Source organism: Heterodontus francisci, chromosome 32, assembly GCF_036365525.1.
Source record: "Heterodontus francisci isolate sHetFra1 chromosome 32, sHetFra1.hap1, whole genome shotgun sequence".
NCBI classification, from domain to species: Eukaryota; Metazoa; Chordata; class Chondrichthyes; order Heterodontiformes; family Heterodontidae; genus Heterodontus; species Heterodontus francisci.
In genome coordinates, this window is record NC_090402.1 from 13636461 (window position 1) to 13651162 (window position 14702).

The following is a 14702-nucleotide window of genomic DNA, read 5'->3' on the forward strand; positions in this document are numbered from 1 at the left end:
AAGTGGACAATGACAACCAACTCCTCCCCCCTCCCAACTCACACTCACCCTAAAGCACAGAGTCACAGCACCACATGGATCCTCAGTGAACAGGCCCCTCACTGTCTTGTTTTTCTTATGGTCTGAATCACACAGTCTGAGGGAGAGCAATAACTGTCCTTTCAAACAGGCACCTCTGTTAAATTTGAAGAGAAAACATTGGAAAACTTGGACAATTTTTTTTAAACAAATCCCTTTGGGAAGCAGTGACGGATTGTCTGCGGCTGTTCTGTCAAATTCAGGAAAAGTTAAATATTTGACTTGGCCTTTCATCTCCATCTTAAAGGACCATATGGAGAGCCAATCCTGTTCAGAGCTTTTCCTCACTTTATATTGAGAAAACGAAGTGCACACTAAATATATCCAATGCTTTGCTCACAAAGGCATTGGTTATCCATAGCCAATGGGCAGTGGGCACTTGCCAGGGTTGAGTGGCTCCTCATTGGCTCTTGGTTTAGTCTAAGAGATGGCACTTTCAAACAGTAGAATATAGAGTCATAGAGTCATACAGCACAGAAACAGGCCCTTCGGCCCATCGTGTCTGTGCTGGCCATCCAGCACCCCGAACATACAGGGGCTGTTCCTTGTTGTTCTCCTGCCTTTATTGCCTGTCCCTAGTTGACCCGAGGAGGGGGGGCGGGGGGTGGGGGTGGGCGCTGCCTTCTTGAGCCACTGTGTACAAACTGTTGATGGCTTTGCCAGTTCACTCCTTGGGCATTAAGGTCTAGTAGTGTGGACTATAGGCTGGGTTTCCTAACCTGAAGGACAGAGCAAAATGAGCTGTTTTATAAAATATTTTAAACGGTATTGTTAATGCTCATTGTGTCCCTGCCATTAGCCCACCCATGACCAGATCTTTGGAATTCAGTTTCATGATGAGGCCTGAAATTCTCTGGGATATTGGTCCATAATGATATAACCACAGATCATGAAAAAGCTGAGTTGTGAAGATCTGGCAAGTTGCCATTGAGAGGTGGAAAACTGAGCCTTTCAGGGAAAAAATAAACAATATTTTTTTTCTTTGTGACATAGAAAAGAATAGAACTTTGAATCAAGACATTTGCCTACAACGCGTTCCTTTGTCTTTCGAACCGTCGGCCTCAGAAAGGGTACGGGGACACGGCGATAAAGATGACAAAGACACTCTGGTACTTCAATGTCCCACGCTCGCTGTAGGTGGTGGCTCGCACTTTCAGGCGGTACACCCCGGGCTCCGCCAGCGGCCGCAGCGTGTGAACGATCCCACGACCCTCCTCAGCGCGGATGGCGAAGGGGCTCCCCACGTCCTGCTCAATGGCGGTGAAGTTGGTCCGGCTCTGCAGCACGCCTTGGTCCGAGAATGCCGAGAGTCGGATCACGTCGTGCTGGGCCAGTATCCCGCGTGGGAGGGTCAGCAGCTTGTACTGGAGCACCAGGGGCCCGGCCACACAGTTCAGGATGCAGCGGCGGAAACAGGTCCTGGAAAGTAATAAAAAAGACAGCAATGGGTCTCAGGCTCAGAGAAAAACACCTCCCAAAGGGCATGAGCGAACCCTGAATTCTTCCAGGTACATGTCCTCCTACCCTGGGCTGGCTCCCTTGCGGTAGGCGACTGGGCATGGGGTATCAATGCATTGATGGCTGCCTCTTGTGTTGAAACACATCTGGTTCAATCCACACTTAATGTTCTGTTCCCGACATTCATCAATATCTGAAACAAAGAAGCAAAACTGATTTGAGGGGTGTCCTGTAAATATTAAGATAGAAATAGCTCAACATCCCTAATGAAAGGCAAGTATAATTAGTCCATCAAAGACCATCTCTCCAATATGCCCACAAGCCACTAAAAAGGAACAGAAGGATTAAATAGACAGAGCACTCGGAGGCAATCCTAGCATCAAATCAGGTCACGCTAAGGCACTTCCTGCCCAGTAGACCCGGTAAAGTCATCCTCACTTACACCTGGGGTCTGATGCCAAATTTGGGAATGCTGTCCCACAGACTGGTCAAGCAACGGCCTGACACCGTCGTACATACAGAATCAGAATTAGCCAACGTCCCAGACTCCTCTATCATCATCCCTGCGTTTGTCCTGTCCTGCCGGCAGAGCTGGATAGACCGTACAGCTCTGCATTCTTTAATCTTTTCTCGTTGCTGACCCCTTTACCCTTGGGATCATTCACATTGCAAGACCTGAGTCACACAGGCGTCAGATACAATTCCTGGTGGGTTACAGAATGAACTAACCTCAGTGCCCCTGATTAAAATAGGGGGAAAAAAACAGCATCTCCCTCTCCTGATCTCTTCGAACTTTCACAATCCAAATTGGCCATGATGCTTTCCACAGTTGAATAGCCTACTGAACACACACACACACACACACACACACACACACACACACACACACACACACACACACACACACACACACACACACACACACACACACACACACACACACACACACACACACACCAGCTTCAGGAGAATAGGAATGGAGCAGATTATTTAAACACTGGGATAAAACTGTGAGGAGCCAGGGTGAGCAACATCCTTCATGTTGTTTACCAGTGGCAGGGACTTACCCTGGCAGCTTCTACCATTGGGTAGCAGTCGATACCCAGATGGGCATAGGCAGTGGTAGCTTCCCTGTGTGTTTCTGCAATCGTATTGGCAGAAGTTCCAAGTTTGGCATTCATTGATATCTGGAATTTAAAAAAAGCCACACAGGAAAATCAGGCACCCGCGGGTCACATCATTCTGGATTCAGGTTCAGAACTAAAGCAACATTTCTTCACACTTGTGCCATTAGGTTTCATCTTACCACAGTGCTTAATCAGACGATACAGTACATTACAACACTGGTTACCCTTCAGAAGTACTGAGGTTGTGTAAGGCACTATGGAAATGCAAATTCTTTCTTTATTAAGTGGGGAGCACTGTGCTGAGGGCAGAGGAGGTGATAAAATAATTCCCATAACATTCTGCTTGACTCCAGCTGGTATACACTAAAAAAAGAGTGAGGCAGTGGGATAGACACCGTCACTCGGTGTTTAAGTCTCGTCCGGACTATGGGGTCCAAGGCTGTAAGGGAGCAATGTTGTATGAGTTTAAGAAAAAAGTTTTGCAAATTCTCTCATAGTCCCAAATTCTCAGGAAGCGTCTTTTGCTGACACCTAAACGGCTGTAAAGACGATCTGACTTAGTGCGCACAAAATGGGAATTGATTGTGTTAATGTGAAAAGGGCCCTGTTACTTGGACAGACATCAAACAGAGACGTTCGAGTTCAGCATGCAGGTAAATCAAGTGAAACGCCAATGTGTTTATCTAACCTCACATTATAACAATGATCCGCACCATCCAGTTTATCCACATCCTGAACGATCATTTGCATTTTTTAATACATGTAATGCTAATCTTAGTATATTGGGTATACTTTATATTGGAACAGAATACATGAAGGGTTTATGATAGGACCAGGCTTCTGGGGGCCTAAAGCAGCCCCTGAATCCCCAGTAAATTGGGCTACACCTCGCACATTTGGCACTTGGTTGAGTTCTCAGCCTCCTAAAATCCTCCTCCAACAGGAAGGTTCACAGAGGAGTCAACCTCTTTGTCTTGGCATGTCCATGGTGCCAGCATTCCAGAGGCCCTGATGTCCCACCCAACCTTCTCTCTTAGTATGTAGAGATTACTAACCAGTCCCAAACCAGTCCTTCCTTTGTTTCTTTACTTGCCCCCATTACCACCCACTTTTGCCTTGCACCATCATCCCTTTTGCCATTTAATCACTCCTGCCTTCCACAGTATGAGCAACCACTTGCATTTATATAGTGCCAGACGGTCCCCTTAGTTCTTTCCTCCCCCTCCCCCGCCTTCCCCTGCCTCGGCACTTGCTTAAAACCTGTGACATCTCTAACATTGACCAGTTCTGGCGAAAGGTCACAGACCGGAAACGTTAACACTGTGTCTCTCTCCGTCGATGCTGACTGGCCTGTTGAGTAGTTCCAGCAATTTCTCCTCATATTCCAGGGCTTCACCCAGTTTGAGCAGTTGGATCCCAGGGTCCTAGGATGCCCGAGTTCACAAAACTCTCCGGAATATTCCAGTGCCAACTGGGCAATGCCATTTCCAGAGGTGACAACAGCGGCTGGTGGGATGTGCCAATGTTGCACGGGTGCACTGCAGTGTAGCAGTTCCGTGCCATTAAAGGGGCTTTGCCTTGCAACATTCACAATGATTTGCGGTGCACTGGAATTTGGCACATGTTGATATCTCACTGAGAGTGAATGTAAACCCTGAATCATGGAGTTAATTAACTTGCACTGCTGATAGAAATTAACCTATTTCAACATTCTCTGCTGGTCAGAGGAATGTTCTGGTATTTGCAGCTGGGATCTGGGACGGGCAGTTTTGTTGACCAATCTCGCCATCTGCTGGGCAATGAAACTGCAGCACTGCCAGTGGTTGCAGAGAAGTTGACATATGCAGACTCACCAGTGCTCCCCTGCCTCTCATGTGCCCCCTATGACCCAGCTGCACCCACCAAACCCACATTCTTCATTCTCTTTCGTTTTCTTGCTGGTTTTCTTTTCTGACTGGATTCTGATAGAGAAACTGTTCCCGAAATGCCACCTGTTTTTGTTGCACCTGCTGCTCATGGACTTCTTATACATTACTTGCAATTTTCATTTTATTTAATTTGCAATTTTGTTTACCTTAATCTTTTATTCCTTCTTCTCACTTTCACTACTCTTGTTCTCTTTCTCTTCAATTCTCTCCCTCTCTCCTCTATATACTTTTATTTTTTTATCCTCATGTGCCCAAAATCCTACACCAAAGGTGAAGCATAAAACACACATTCAACAACAAGGAATCCCAGAGAATTGTTTTTAGTTTCCACAGGTCTTTTTAATTTATTCATTCACAGACGTGAACGTTGCTGGCCAGGCCAACAGTTATTGCTTCTCCCTAATTGCCCTTGAGAAGCTGGTGATGAGCTGCCTTCTTGAACCCCTGCAGTCCATGTAGTGTAGGTACACCCACAGTGCTGTTCGGAAGGGAGTTCCAGGATTTTGACCCAGCGACAGTGAAGGAACGGTGATATAGTTCCAAGTCAGGATGGTGTGTGGCTTGGAGGGGAACTTGCAGGTGGTGGTGTTCCCATGCGTCTGCTGCCCTTGTCCTTCTAGGTGGTAGAGGTCGCGGGTTTGGGCGGTGCTGTCGAAGGCGCCTTGGTGCATTGCTGCAGTGCATCTTGTAGATGATGCACACTGCTGACACTGGTGGAGGGAGTGAATGTTTGTAGATGGGGTGCCAATCAAGTGGGCTGCTTTGTCCTGGATGGTGTCGAGCTTCTTGAGTGTTGTTGGAGCTGCACCCATCCAGGCAAGTGGAGATTATTCCATCACACTCCTGACTTGTGCCTTGTAGATGGTGGACAGGCTTTGGGGAGTCAGGAGGTGAGTTACTCACTGCAAAATTCCCAGCCTCTGACCTGCTCTTGTAGCCACAGTATTTATATGACTAGCCCAGTTCAGTTTGTGATCAGTGGTGCCCCCCCCCCCCGGGATGTTGATAGTGATGAAGTATGGAATTGTGTTAAAGACAAGACCATTGGGAACAATAAATGATTAAATCAGAATTTCTTGCTGAAAGCATTACTCACCGGCACAGACTCCATTTCTCTTTCTGTATCCAGTGGGACAGGGCTTCCTGTTGTCTTGTATCTCAAATTGCCTGTTTGTCTTCCACCCCAGCCAGGTGTAGAGGGGGTTAATCTGGTTCCGGCCAGTCTCCTGGCTGTGACTGTACTGGCCGACAGAGACTAGCTGCGGCCTGAAGCTTGTGATGGTGCCGTTGCTCAGTTTTGGCTTTTCCAATCCAGCGCAGGACTTGGCATCAGCCAGGAGCTGCTTTCCAGGAGGACACAAGCACTTGTAGGTGCCGGCCAGGTTTCGGCACTGGTAGACACAGGGCTGGGGCACCTGTTGACATTCATCCACATCTAGTGCAAGAGAGTGGGGCAGTGGTGGGGCAGGGGCGGAGGGTGGGTGAGGAGTATACAGGGGATATAAGTAAGCATTGTTTATTGGAAACAGCAGGAAAGCAGGAACACGTCACACTCACATTTCCAGAAAAGTCTTCAGGATTCAACCTGCCTTCTTTGCTGATTCTGAATTTTGAACATAGACGGTGGCACTGACCGCGGGCCCCAACTGATATCATGACAAGAGCCCTTCGTTGACAGGTGGTGCTCTGAGATCCATAGGGAACTAAGAGTTTCTTTTCAACATGCTTATAGTATAACATATGAACTCACAGGCAATGGTGAGGGGGTGTAAAGCGTTTCACTTATGTATTAGCACCAGGACCCCATTTAAAGAGACATCACTATCAACAGTCCTCTTCAGAGAGGTAGTCTCAATATGACTTTTATTTTATATGGGAAGATTTATCCCTCTAGTGCCTCCTTTTTCCAGATGCCATGGATCATTGCGGACAGCCTGGGGTTTGGTCTCCAGGATTGCTCTGGTGTCTCCATGAATGAAGGATTAATGCCCCTGGCCACTGCTTCTTGGGAGAAAACTCGTCAGGCCATTTGACTGAAAATCAAGAATCATCCAGTCAAATATTGAAGAGTTTCACTTTCCAGTTGCTTTGGGACGGCCACGTGCCGCGAGGGCGACCGATTGGTGGGAGCGTGTTCGGAGGTGGGAATGTCATGTGGCGATACTGCTGGGAATACGGCCACCCACGGTTGGCAACTCCAGCTTAGACACAGCACCTGCTTCAAGGCCTCCATCAATGTCACTTCATACCCAAACCACTAGGGATCGTGAGAGTGTGCCTTGGTGATAACCAAAGTTCCCTCTAATTTCTCACTGCTGCACCTGACCCGTTTTTGCACCACACAGTCCCTTTAAGATTGCCCCACGGCTGCGCCTGTATGCCCCTTAAAGGGACTGCTCCTTGTGCGCGGTCTGTATGCCCCCTGCACAGTACATTCTGGAGAGAATGTTGCTGAGCTGGTTAAAAAAGAATGGTGGACATTGCAACAAATCAACGAAGCTAAGGGCCCTTCGGAGCATCTGTCTTGGATTCTGTCCCCACCCCCACCGCCTGTTCCCTCAGCCCACTTACCCAAACATGGCCTTCCCATCCCCTGAGACCGATAACCCCGAGGGCAGCTGCAGTGGTAACTTCCCACCATGTTCTCACACTTTTGATTGTAGCGGCACACGTGTGTCCCTGCTTTACACTCATCAACATCTATTAAAAAGAAACAATGGTGAGAGAACAGGGCAAGTCGAATATTCCACTCTCTCCAAATGGACAAGGGAGAGGATTAAGCAAAGGGTCAAGCCCAGCACTAAGGCAATGTCTGGGATACCATGTCACACAGGACCGTCAAATTGTTCAAATTTATGCTGAACCCAATTCTGCATATTTCACATTAGGACAGGCAACCAAAAACTCGGTCAAAGGAGTGTCTTAGAGAACCTGAGCATGCAGTGGGGGCAGGTTCAATTGAGGCATTCAGGAGGGAACTGGATTGTTGTCTGAAAGGGAAGAAGGTGCAGGGCTACAGGGAGAAGGCGGGGGAATGGCACGAGATAAATTGCTCCTTCAAAGAGCCAGTGGAGACATAATGGCCCCCTTCTGTGCTGCAATAATTCTGTGATTCTGTTAAAGGAGGAGAGAGAGAGAGTTGGAGAGGTTTAGGGAGGGAATCCCAGAACTTAGGGTTTAGGTGGCTGAAGGAATGACTGCCAATCGTGGGGCAAAGGAAATCGGGGATGCATAAGGGGCCAGAATTGGAGGATCACAGAGATCCCGGAGGGTTGTAGGGCTGGAAGAGGTTACAGAGATAGGGAAGGGTGAGGCCTTAGAGGGATTTGAACATGGGAATGAAACTTTTGAGGCATTGGTGGACTAGGTGCTAATATAGGTCAGCGAACACAGGGATGACGGGTGACCGGGACAGGGTAAGATGCAGGCAACAGAGTTTTGGATGCGTTGAAGTTTATGGAGAGTGTAAGAGCTAGCGTCAACACATTCCCCAATATCAGCAAACTGCGACTGCTGGCCTTTAGTTCCCAAATCCAAACATCAAACGGAAACTCATGGGACAGGCTGGTTTGAAAGTCCATTGCGTGAATCGCTGTCCCAAGAGTTAACAAGGATGGGTTTTCCATTGATAGCCAGTGGGTGGAGGTACACGCGTCTGCTACTTACCGCCACAAGTCCCGCTGGGTAGTAGCATGGTGCCATACGGGCAACTTTTGGTGCACTGGTACCCTCCCTCGGTGTTCTGGCACTGTTGGTCTGGGCGGCACACGTTCATGTTGCATTCATTGATATCTGCAATTGGAAAGATAAACCCTCTGAATACTCAGTGCCTGCTACAGCTTTATACAGGCTGCCTAACAGTCATACATTACATCACACACTTGGTGTCAGCTGTGGCGTAGAGGGTCGCACTTGCACCTCTGAAGTAGAAGGTTGTAAGTTTGTCCTATTCCAGTAGGTTGAGCACAAAATCCATGCTAACACTCCCAAGGTAGTACTTGAGGGAGTGCTGCAGTGTTGGAGGTGCTGTCTTTTGGCCTGAGGCTCCCTCTCCTCTCTCGGGTGGTTGTAAATGGATCGCACAACACCATCTTGAGGAAAGAACTGGGGTGTCCGACTCAATCAACATCCCTAAAACAGATAATCTGATCATTATCACATTGCTGTTTGTGGGAGCTTGCTGGTGCAAGTTGGCTGCTGTCTATCCTACATTACTCTTTGAACGCACTGAAGAGATCTTCAAATTGAGCTGTGCTTTGATATGAAGGCGGGTTATGCACCTCAAAGGGCAGCAGGATCCCAGGCTCAGCTCTTGGTCCCTGCAGAGCTGGGTGGGTGGGGGGTGGGGGGGGGGGTTGCTGCAGGAGCTACATTGGGACCTTAATAATTCAGAGGAGGAAGAAACTGCCACCAGGCTCCCAATCCCAGCATGTGTCCAGTGACTCCAGCTGGCCAGGGCAGGATCAGTCTCACCTGCGATGCTGCGCTGCCCAACACAGTGGAATAGCCTACTGACATTCAGAGGAAGAATGGGTGAGGTAAAATGAACAAACTTGCATTTATATAGCACCTTGCACAACCCTAGGATGGCCCAAAGAGCTTTACTGCCAATTAGGGTTACCAACTCTGGTTGCACATGGTTTCAACTCATGTCCTCCAACTGCCTGGTCAAAGTCATTTATTTTAAATCATTCTCCAATATTTTTGTATTAAAGGGAAATGATCAATACACACCATTTTTTAATGGCTCTACAAATTTCACCCTGGGTTTGCTCACAGCAGTGTCTTAGAGATTAACCTTTAATTCTGGGACGCTCCAGGGCAATCCTGGAGAGTTGGCAACTCCTACAGCCAATGAAGTGCTTTTGAAGTGTGGTCACTGCTTTAATATGAGAAATTGCAATGAGGTGTGCAGGGAGTCAAACTCCAGCAAGAGCTGATCCCTTCAGGAGGACAAGGGGTGGAAACTGAAATGAAAGAAGTAAGTTGCAATAACTGTGCGCAGGTTGTGTCACAAAGTTTAAGAGTTTGTCTGATTCGAGCAGCCCAGACTGGTATTAACTTTAGGCAGGTGTTGGAGTTGCTCAGCCACTTGATGGTATTCCTCATTAAATGCCTCAATTTTAAAGTTCTCATCCTTATTTTTCAAATCCCTCCATGGCCTCACCCCCTCCCTATCTCTGTAACTCCTCCAGCCCCACAATCATCCGAAATATCTGTGCTCCTCGAATTCTGGCCTTTTGATCTTCCCCGATTCCCATCGCTCCGCCCTTGGTGGCAGCACCTTCAGCTTCCTGGGTCCTAAGCTCTGGAATCCCCTCCCTACACCTCTCCACCTCTCTCTCTCCTCCTTTAGGGCGATGCTTAAAACCTGTTTGACCAAGCTTTTCGCCATCTGATGCAATATCTTCTTATGTAGCTCAGTGTCGAAATGTTGTTTGATAATGTTCCTGTGAAGGGCTCTGGGAACTTTTTACTATATTAAAGGTGCTATATAAATGCAAGTTGCTGTTGTTCATAATAGAATCAAGTGACAGACTGCTGTTGGCCCGATGATGATGTGTGCACCTTTCCTGTGACCCAATGTTGGAATCTCAAAGTCCGGCTCTGCTTACTGCGTGGAAACATTTCCAGTTTGGTCCAGCTTGGCTCTGGATGTCATCAACACATAACATCGGGCATGCACTTTCTATTTTAGGAAGTTCAAAACAGATGTTACCCCTGGGATTCACTGTAGAATGGCTGGTTCTCTGACAGACACAGTGGTGTGAATTCACCCCTCCTCACAACCCCCTCGGATAATACCACTTAAAGGAGCACTGTCATCTCTCTCTCATTACCAACACCTGACTCTTCGATGTCACCGATTCCCTCAGGTATTGTAACATCGCTTGCCTGTAAGGTCACACAGTGAGAAGATTAACGCCTGGTCTCCAGATTATGAAAAGGATATAGAGGCGCTGGAGAAGATACAGAAAAGATTTTCTAGAATGATTTTATAACTGAGAGATTATGTCTATCAGGAAAGACTGAACAAGCCAGGGGCTCTTTTCTCCAGAAAAAAGACTGATGGACAGACCTGATGGAGGTCTTTAAGATTATAAAAGGGTTTGGCAGGTTAGAAGTAGACGAGACGTTCCCCATTTGTGGAGGAAACCAAAACTAGGGGCCATAAATATAAAATAATATATCCAATCAGGAATTCAGGAGAAACCTTTTTATCCAGAGAGTGGTGAGAATGTGGAACTCGCTACCAAAGGGAGAGGTTGAGGTGAATAGTGGAGATACATTTAAGGAGAAACACATGAGGGAGAAAGGAATAGAAGGTTATGCCAATAGGGTGAAATAGGGTGGGAGGAGGCTCGTGTAGACCATAAAAGCCGGGATTGTTCAGATGGGCTGAATGGCCTGATTCTACGCTGTAAATCCTGTGCAATCCTATATAACATCGCAGTCTTTCCATCTCTTGTCAGTATCAGTTGTGACTCAGATGGTAACACTCCTGCCACTGAATCACAAACTTGTGTATTTGAGCCCCACTCCAGGATTCAGCAGAAAAGTCTGGGCTGACAATTCAGCCCAGTACTGAGGGAGTGCTGCACTGTTGGAGCTGCTGTCTTTTGGAAGAGATGTTTTACTGAGGCCCCGTCTGCCCTCTCAGGTGGATGTATAAAATATCCCATAGCACTATTTCAAGAAGAGCAGGGGAGTTCTCCCCATTGTCCTGGCTAATATTTACCCCTCAATCAACATCACCAATGCAGATTATCTGGTCATTATCACATTGCTGTTTGTGGGAGCTTGCTGTGCGCAACTTGCCTGCTTTGTTACAACCCTGACTACACTTGAAAAAAGTACTTCACTGGCTATAAAGCACTTCGAGACATCCTGTGGTGCTATATAAATGCAAATCTTTTTTTTCTCTTAAGTAACTACCTCTTGATTACTTTTCTTCTTTGGCTGTTTCTTCCAGGGAGTTTTCTTTGGGGAGAGAGAAAAAAAACATAACTGAGGCCAAAAACGGCCAATGCAATAGATGCTTACCAACGCAGTGCTGTCCGAGGAGCTGGTAACCAGGCTCACACCCACACCGATAGGTGCCAATGGCATTGAGACAACGCTGTTGACAAGGTGGGATGGCTGACTCCTCACATTCATTGATGTCTATAAGGAAAAATAAAAGACAGAAAGAAACTACTTTCATGCACTGCTGTCATTAAACCCTGTTCGTGGTACTAGGCCCCAGGGCCGAGCCCTGGCTTGAGCTTTGCGGGTCTCAGGCAGGACAGTGATGGGGAGATGGCAATCGGACTCAGTGCCCCTGGCATGGGGAGGGAGGGGAAAGAAAATCATCAGTCAAATATCCTGCTCTTGTGACTCCTGCTGCTTGCACATGGCTAACAGCTGAGAAGGTTGAAAATCCTTCTGATGCTCAACGTGTTGGTTCACGTGTGAAGAATGGCCATCAAGGTGAGGTATCAGAAGTTTGCTCACATGCCCAGTGAGAGGTACTGCTTCCAGCACAGGAGACAGATAGAAACTGCAGAGTGGAATATGTTTTAGGAATTTACTCCCAGTTCGCTCAAGTGGACTGTTTCTCTTCTGTCCAGGGCACTGAGGCCAACGGTACTGCCCTTATCAGTGTCCTGGCTGAGGCCTTCCAGTCCTAGGTGTCAGTCTTGGCTCAGCTCAGTGGATAGTATTCTCACTTCTGAGCCAGAAGATTGTAGTTTCAAGTCCTACTCCAGTGTCTTGAGCCCTCCATCCAGTCTGCCACCTTCAGTATAGTACTGAGGGAGTGCTGCACTGCTTTGTTAAATTCATTCATGGATGTGTACATCGCTGGCCAGGCCAGCATTTATTGCCCATCACTAATTGCCCATGAAAAGGTGGTGGTGAGCTGCCTTCTTGAACCGCTGCAGTCCTTGGGGTGTAGGTACACCAACAGTGCTGTTAGGAAGGGAGTTCCAGGATTTTGACCCAGCGACATTGAAGGAACGGCGATATAGTTCCAAGTCAGGATGGTGTGTGGCTTGGAGGGGAACTTGCAGGTGGTGGTGTTCCCATGTATCTGCTGCCCTTGTCCTTCTAGGTAGTAGAGGTCACAGGTTTGAAAGATGCTGCCTGAATAGCCTTGGTGCATTGCTGCAGTGCATCTTGTAGATGGTACACACTGCTGCCACAGTGCGCTGATGGTGGAGGGAGTGAATGTTTGTGGATGGGGTGCCAATCAAATGGGCTGCTTTGTCCTGGATGGTGTCGAGCTTCTTGAGTGTTGTTGGAGCGGCACCCATCCAGGCAAGTGGAGAGTATTCCATCACACTCCTGACTTGTGCCTTGTAGATGGTGGACAGGCTTTGGGGAGGCAGGAGGTGAGTTACTCGCCTCAGGATTCCTAGCCTCTGACCTGCTCTTGTAGCCACGGTATTTATATGGCTACTCTTGGAGCTGCTGTCTTTCAGATATGCTGTTAAACTAAGGCATTGTCTGTGTTCTCAGGTGGATATAAAAGATCCCAATACTAGCATCTTGCAGAGGAGTTCTCTCCAATGTCCTGGCCAATATTTATCTCTCAATCACTATTAATAAAAACAGATCATCTGGTTATTATCGCGTTGCTGTTTATGGGAGCTTGCTGTGCACAAATTGGTTGCTGTGTTTCCAACATTTCAAAAGTGACTACTCTTCAAAAGTATATCATTGGCTGTAAAGTGCCTTGGGATGTTGTGAAAGGTGCTATATAAATGCAAGTCTTTTTTTTTTTGAATGCTCAGTTCCATAATACAGTTTTTTCCAAATACATTACATGGGATGAATGGTGAATGAAACAGAACGAAATGCTATCAATCCAGTGGGAATCTCACTCCAAATCCAGTTCTCCTCTTTATTAGCAGCAGGGATGTGAGCTGAGAGAGAGAGAGAGGAATGTCACCCTATGGTCACAGACTTCTACTCATATCACTGACTGTTAGCAGGGACTGGGAAGCCAAGTGAGGTAGGACGAGGGGGGAGGAGGAAGGGTAGAGAGGAGGAGAGGGGGGAGGAGCAGGGAAGAGAGGAGGAGAGGGGGAGGAGGAGGGAAGGGAGGAGGGTAGGAGGTAGCGGGGGAGGGTAGGAGGAGGGGAGGGGTGGTGGGATGAGGCGAGGGGAGGGGGAGGTGAGGAGGGGAGGGGAGGAGGAGGGAAGAAGATAAGGGGAGGAGGGTATGTTGAGGAAGAGAGGGAGCAGGAGGAGAGCAGGGCAGGTGTGGAGGGGAGCAAGAGAGGGAGAGGGGGTGAGGAGGAGGAGAGGAGGTAAAACAGTTGTGAACACACTCTCTGTTTTTGTCCATCCTGTGTAATGGATCTTATGGGAAACATGAGTTTACCAGTGGCCCCACCGCCCCCGCTCTATTGCACAGCTCATTGAGTCACTGGCTTATTTCCATCTGATTGTTCTTTCCTATGGACGAGATTCCTGATCCTTTAATACAGTTCACAGCTCTCCCACATTTCCATTACCTTCACAACGAGCTCCGTCTGTGGACTGCTTGAAACCAAAGCCACACTGCACCAGACAGCGATATGAACCTGCCTCATTCTGACAGTCTTGCCCAAAGTGACACATGTGAGTCCCGAGCTGGCATTCATCAATATCTGTCAATAATGAAGAGAGGGCCATCAGAGGAACTGATCCAAGCCTTAAAATCCACATGTTGTAGCTGTAACTAGACTATTGGATATAGGTGCTGAGCATCGAGCTAGAGGACAATCTCTGGGGAAAAGCTCTACAGATAGGAGAAGGATTGTGTCAATCTTCAGCACCACTGTCTGGGACAGAGGTCTTTCAGCTGTATCAAGCCTCACTGCTACTATCCTGTTGTGATATTTTGGATGGGTTCAGAATGTTGAGGAGCTGCTGCAGCTTCTCTTCTGTGCTTGGTGTAAATGTCGAGGGTGTGTTTTCTCCTCGGTGCCCACAGGCCACATTTTCCACTAACAATAACAAACAGAGTTATAAATATCACTCAAGATTTTCTCCATCCCCTTGGGCATCTCCCAGCTTCACCGGGTTTCCCATTGACTGCCGTGGGAAAGCCGGGTGAGACGAGCGCAGGAGAAGCTGCCCATGG

The 14702-nt window shown here is 47.8% G+C and overlaps 1 protein-coding gene across 1 annotated transcript in view; it reads right to left on the reverse strand.

Annotated features, from left to right (window-relative positions):
- Positions 1 to 1139: 1139 nt before the first annotated feature.
- The window catches only part of LOC137347460 (hemicentin-1-like), a 331927-nt gene continuing 318364 nt past the window's right edge, over positions 1140 to 14702 (reverse strand). Inside the window, exons 98-105 of the mRNA XM_068011904.1 lie at positions 14092 to 14226; positions 11636 to 11755; positions 8258 to 8383; positions 7163 to 7291; positions 5688 to 6026; positions 2604 to 2723; positions 1603 to 1729; positions 1140 to 1497 (exon numbers count right to left, since the gene is read on the reverse strand). Of these exons, the coding sequence (XP_067868005.1) occupies positions 1140 to 1497; positions 1603 to 1729; positions 2604 to 2723; positions 5688 to 6026; positions 7163 to 7291; positions 8258 to 8383; positions 11636 to 11755; positions 14092 to 14226 (1454 nt within the window). The remainder of the gene's footprint in view (positions 1498 to 1602; positions 1730 to 2603; positions 2724 to 5687; positions 6027 to 7162; positions 7292 to 8257; positions 8384 to 11635; positions 11756 to 14091; positions 14227 to 14702) is intronic.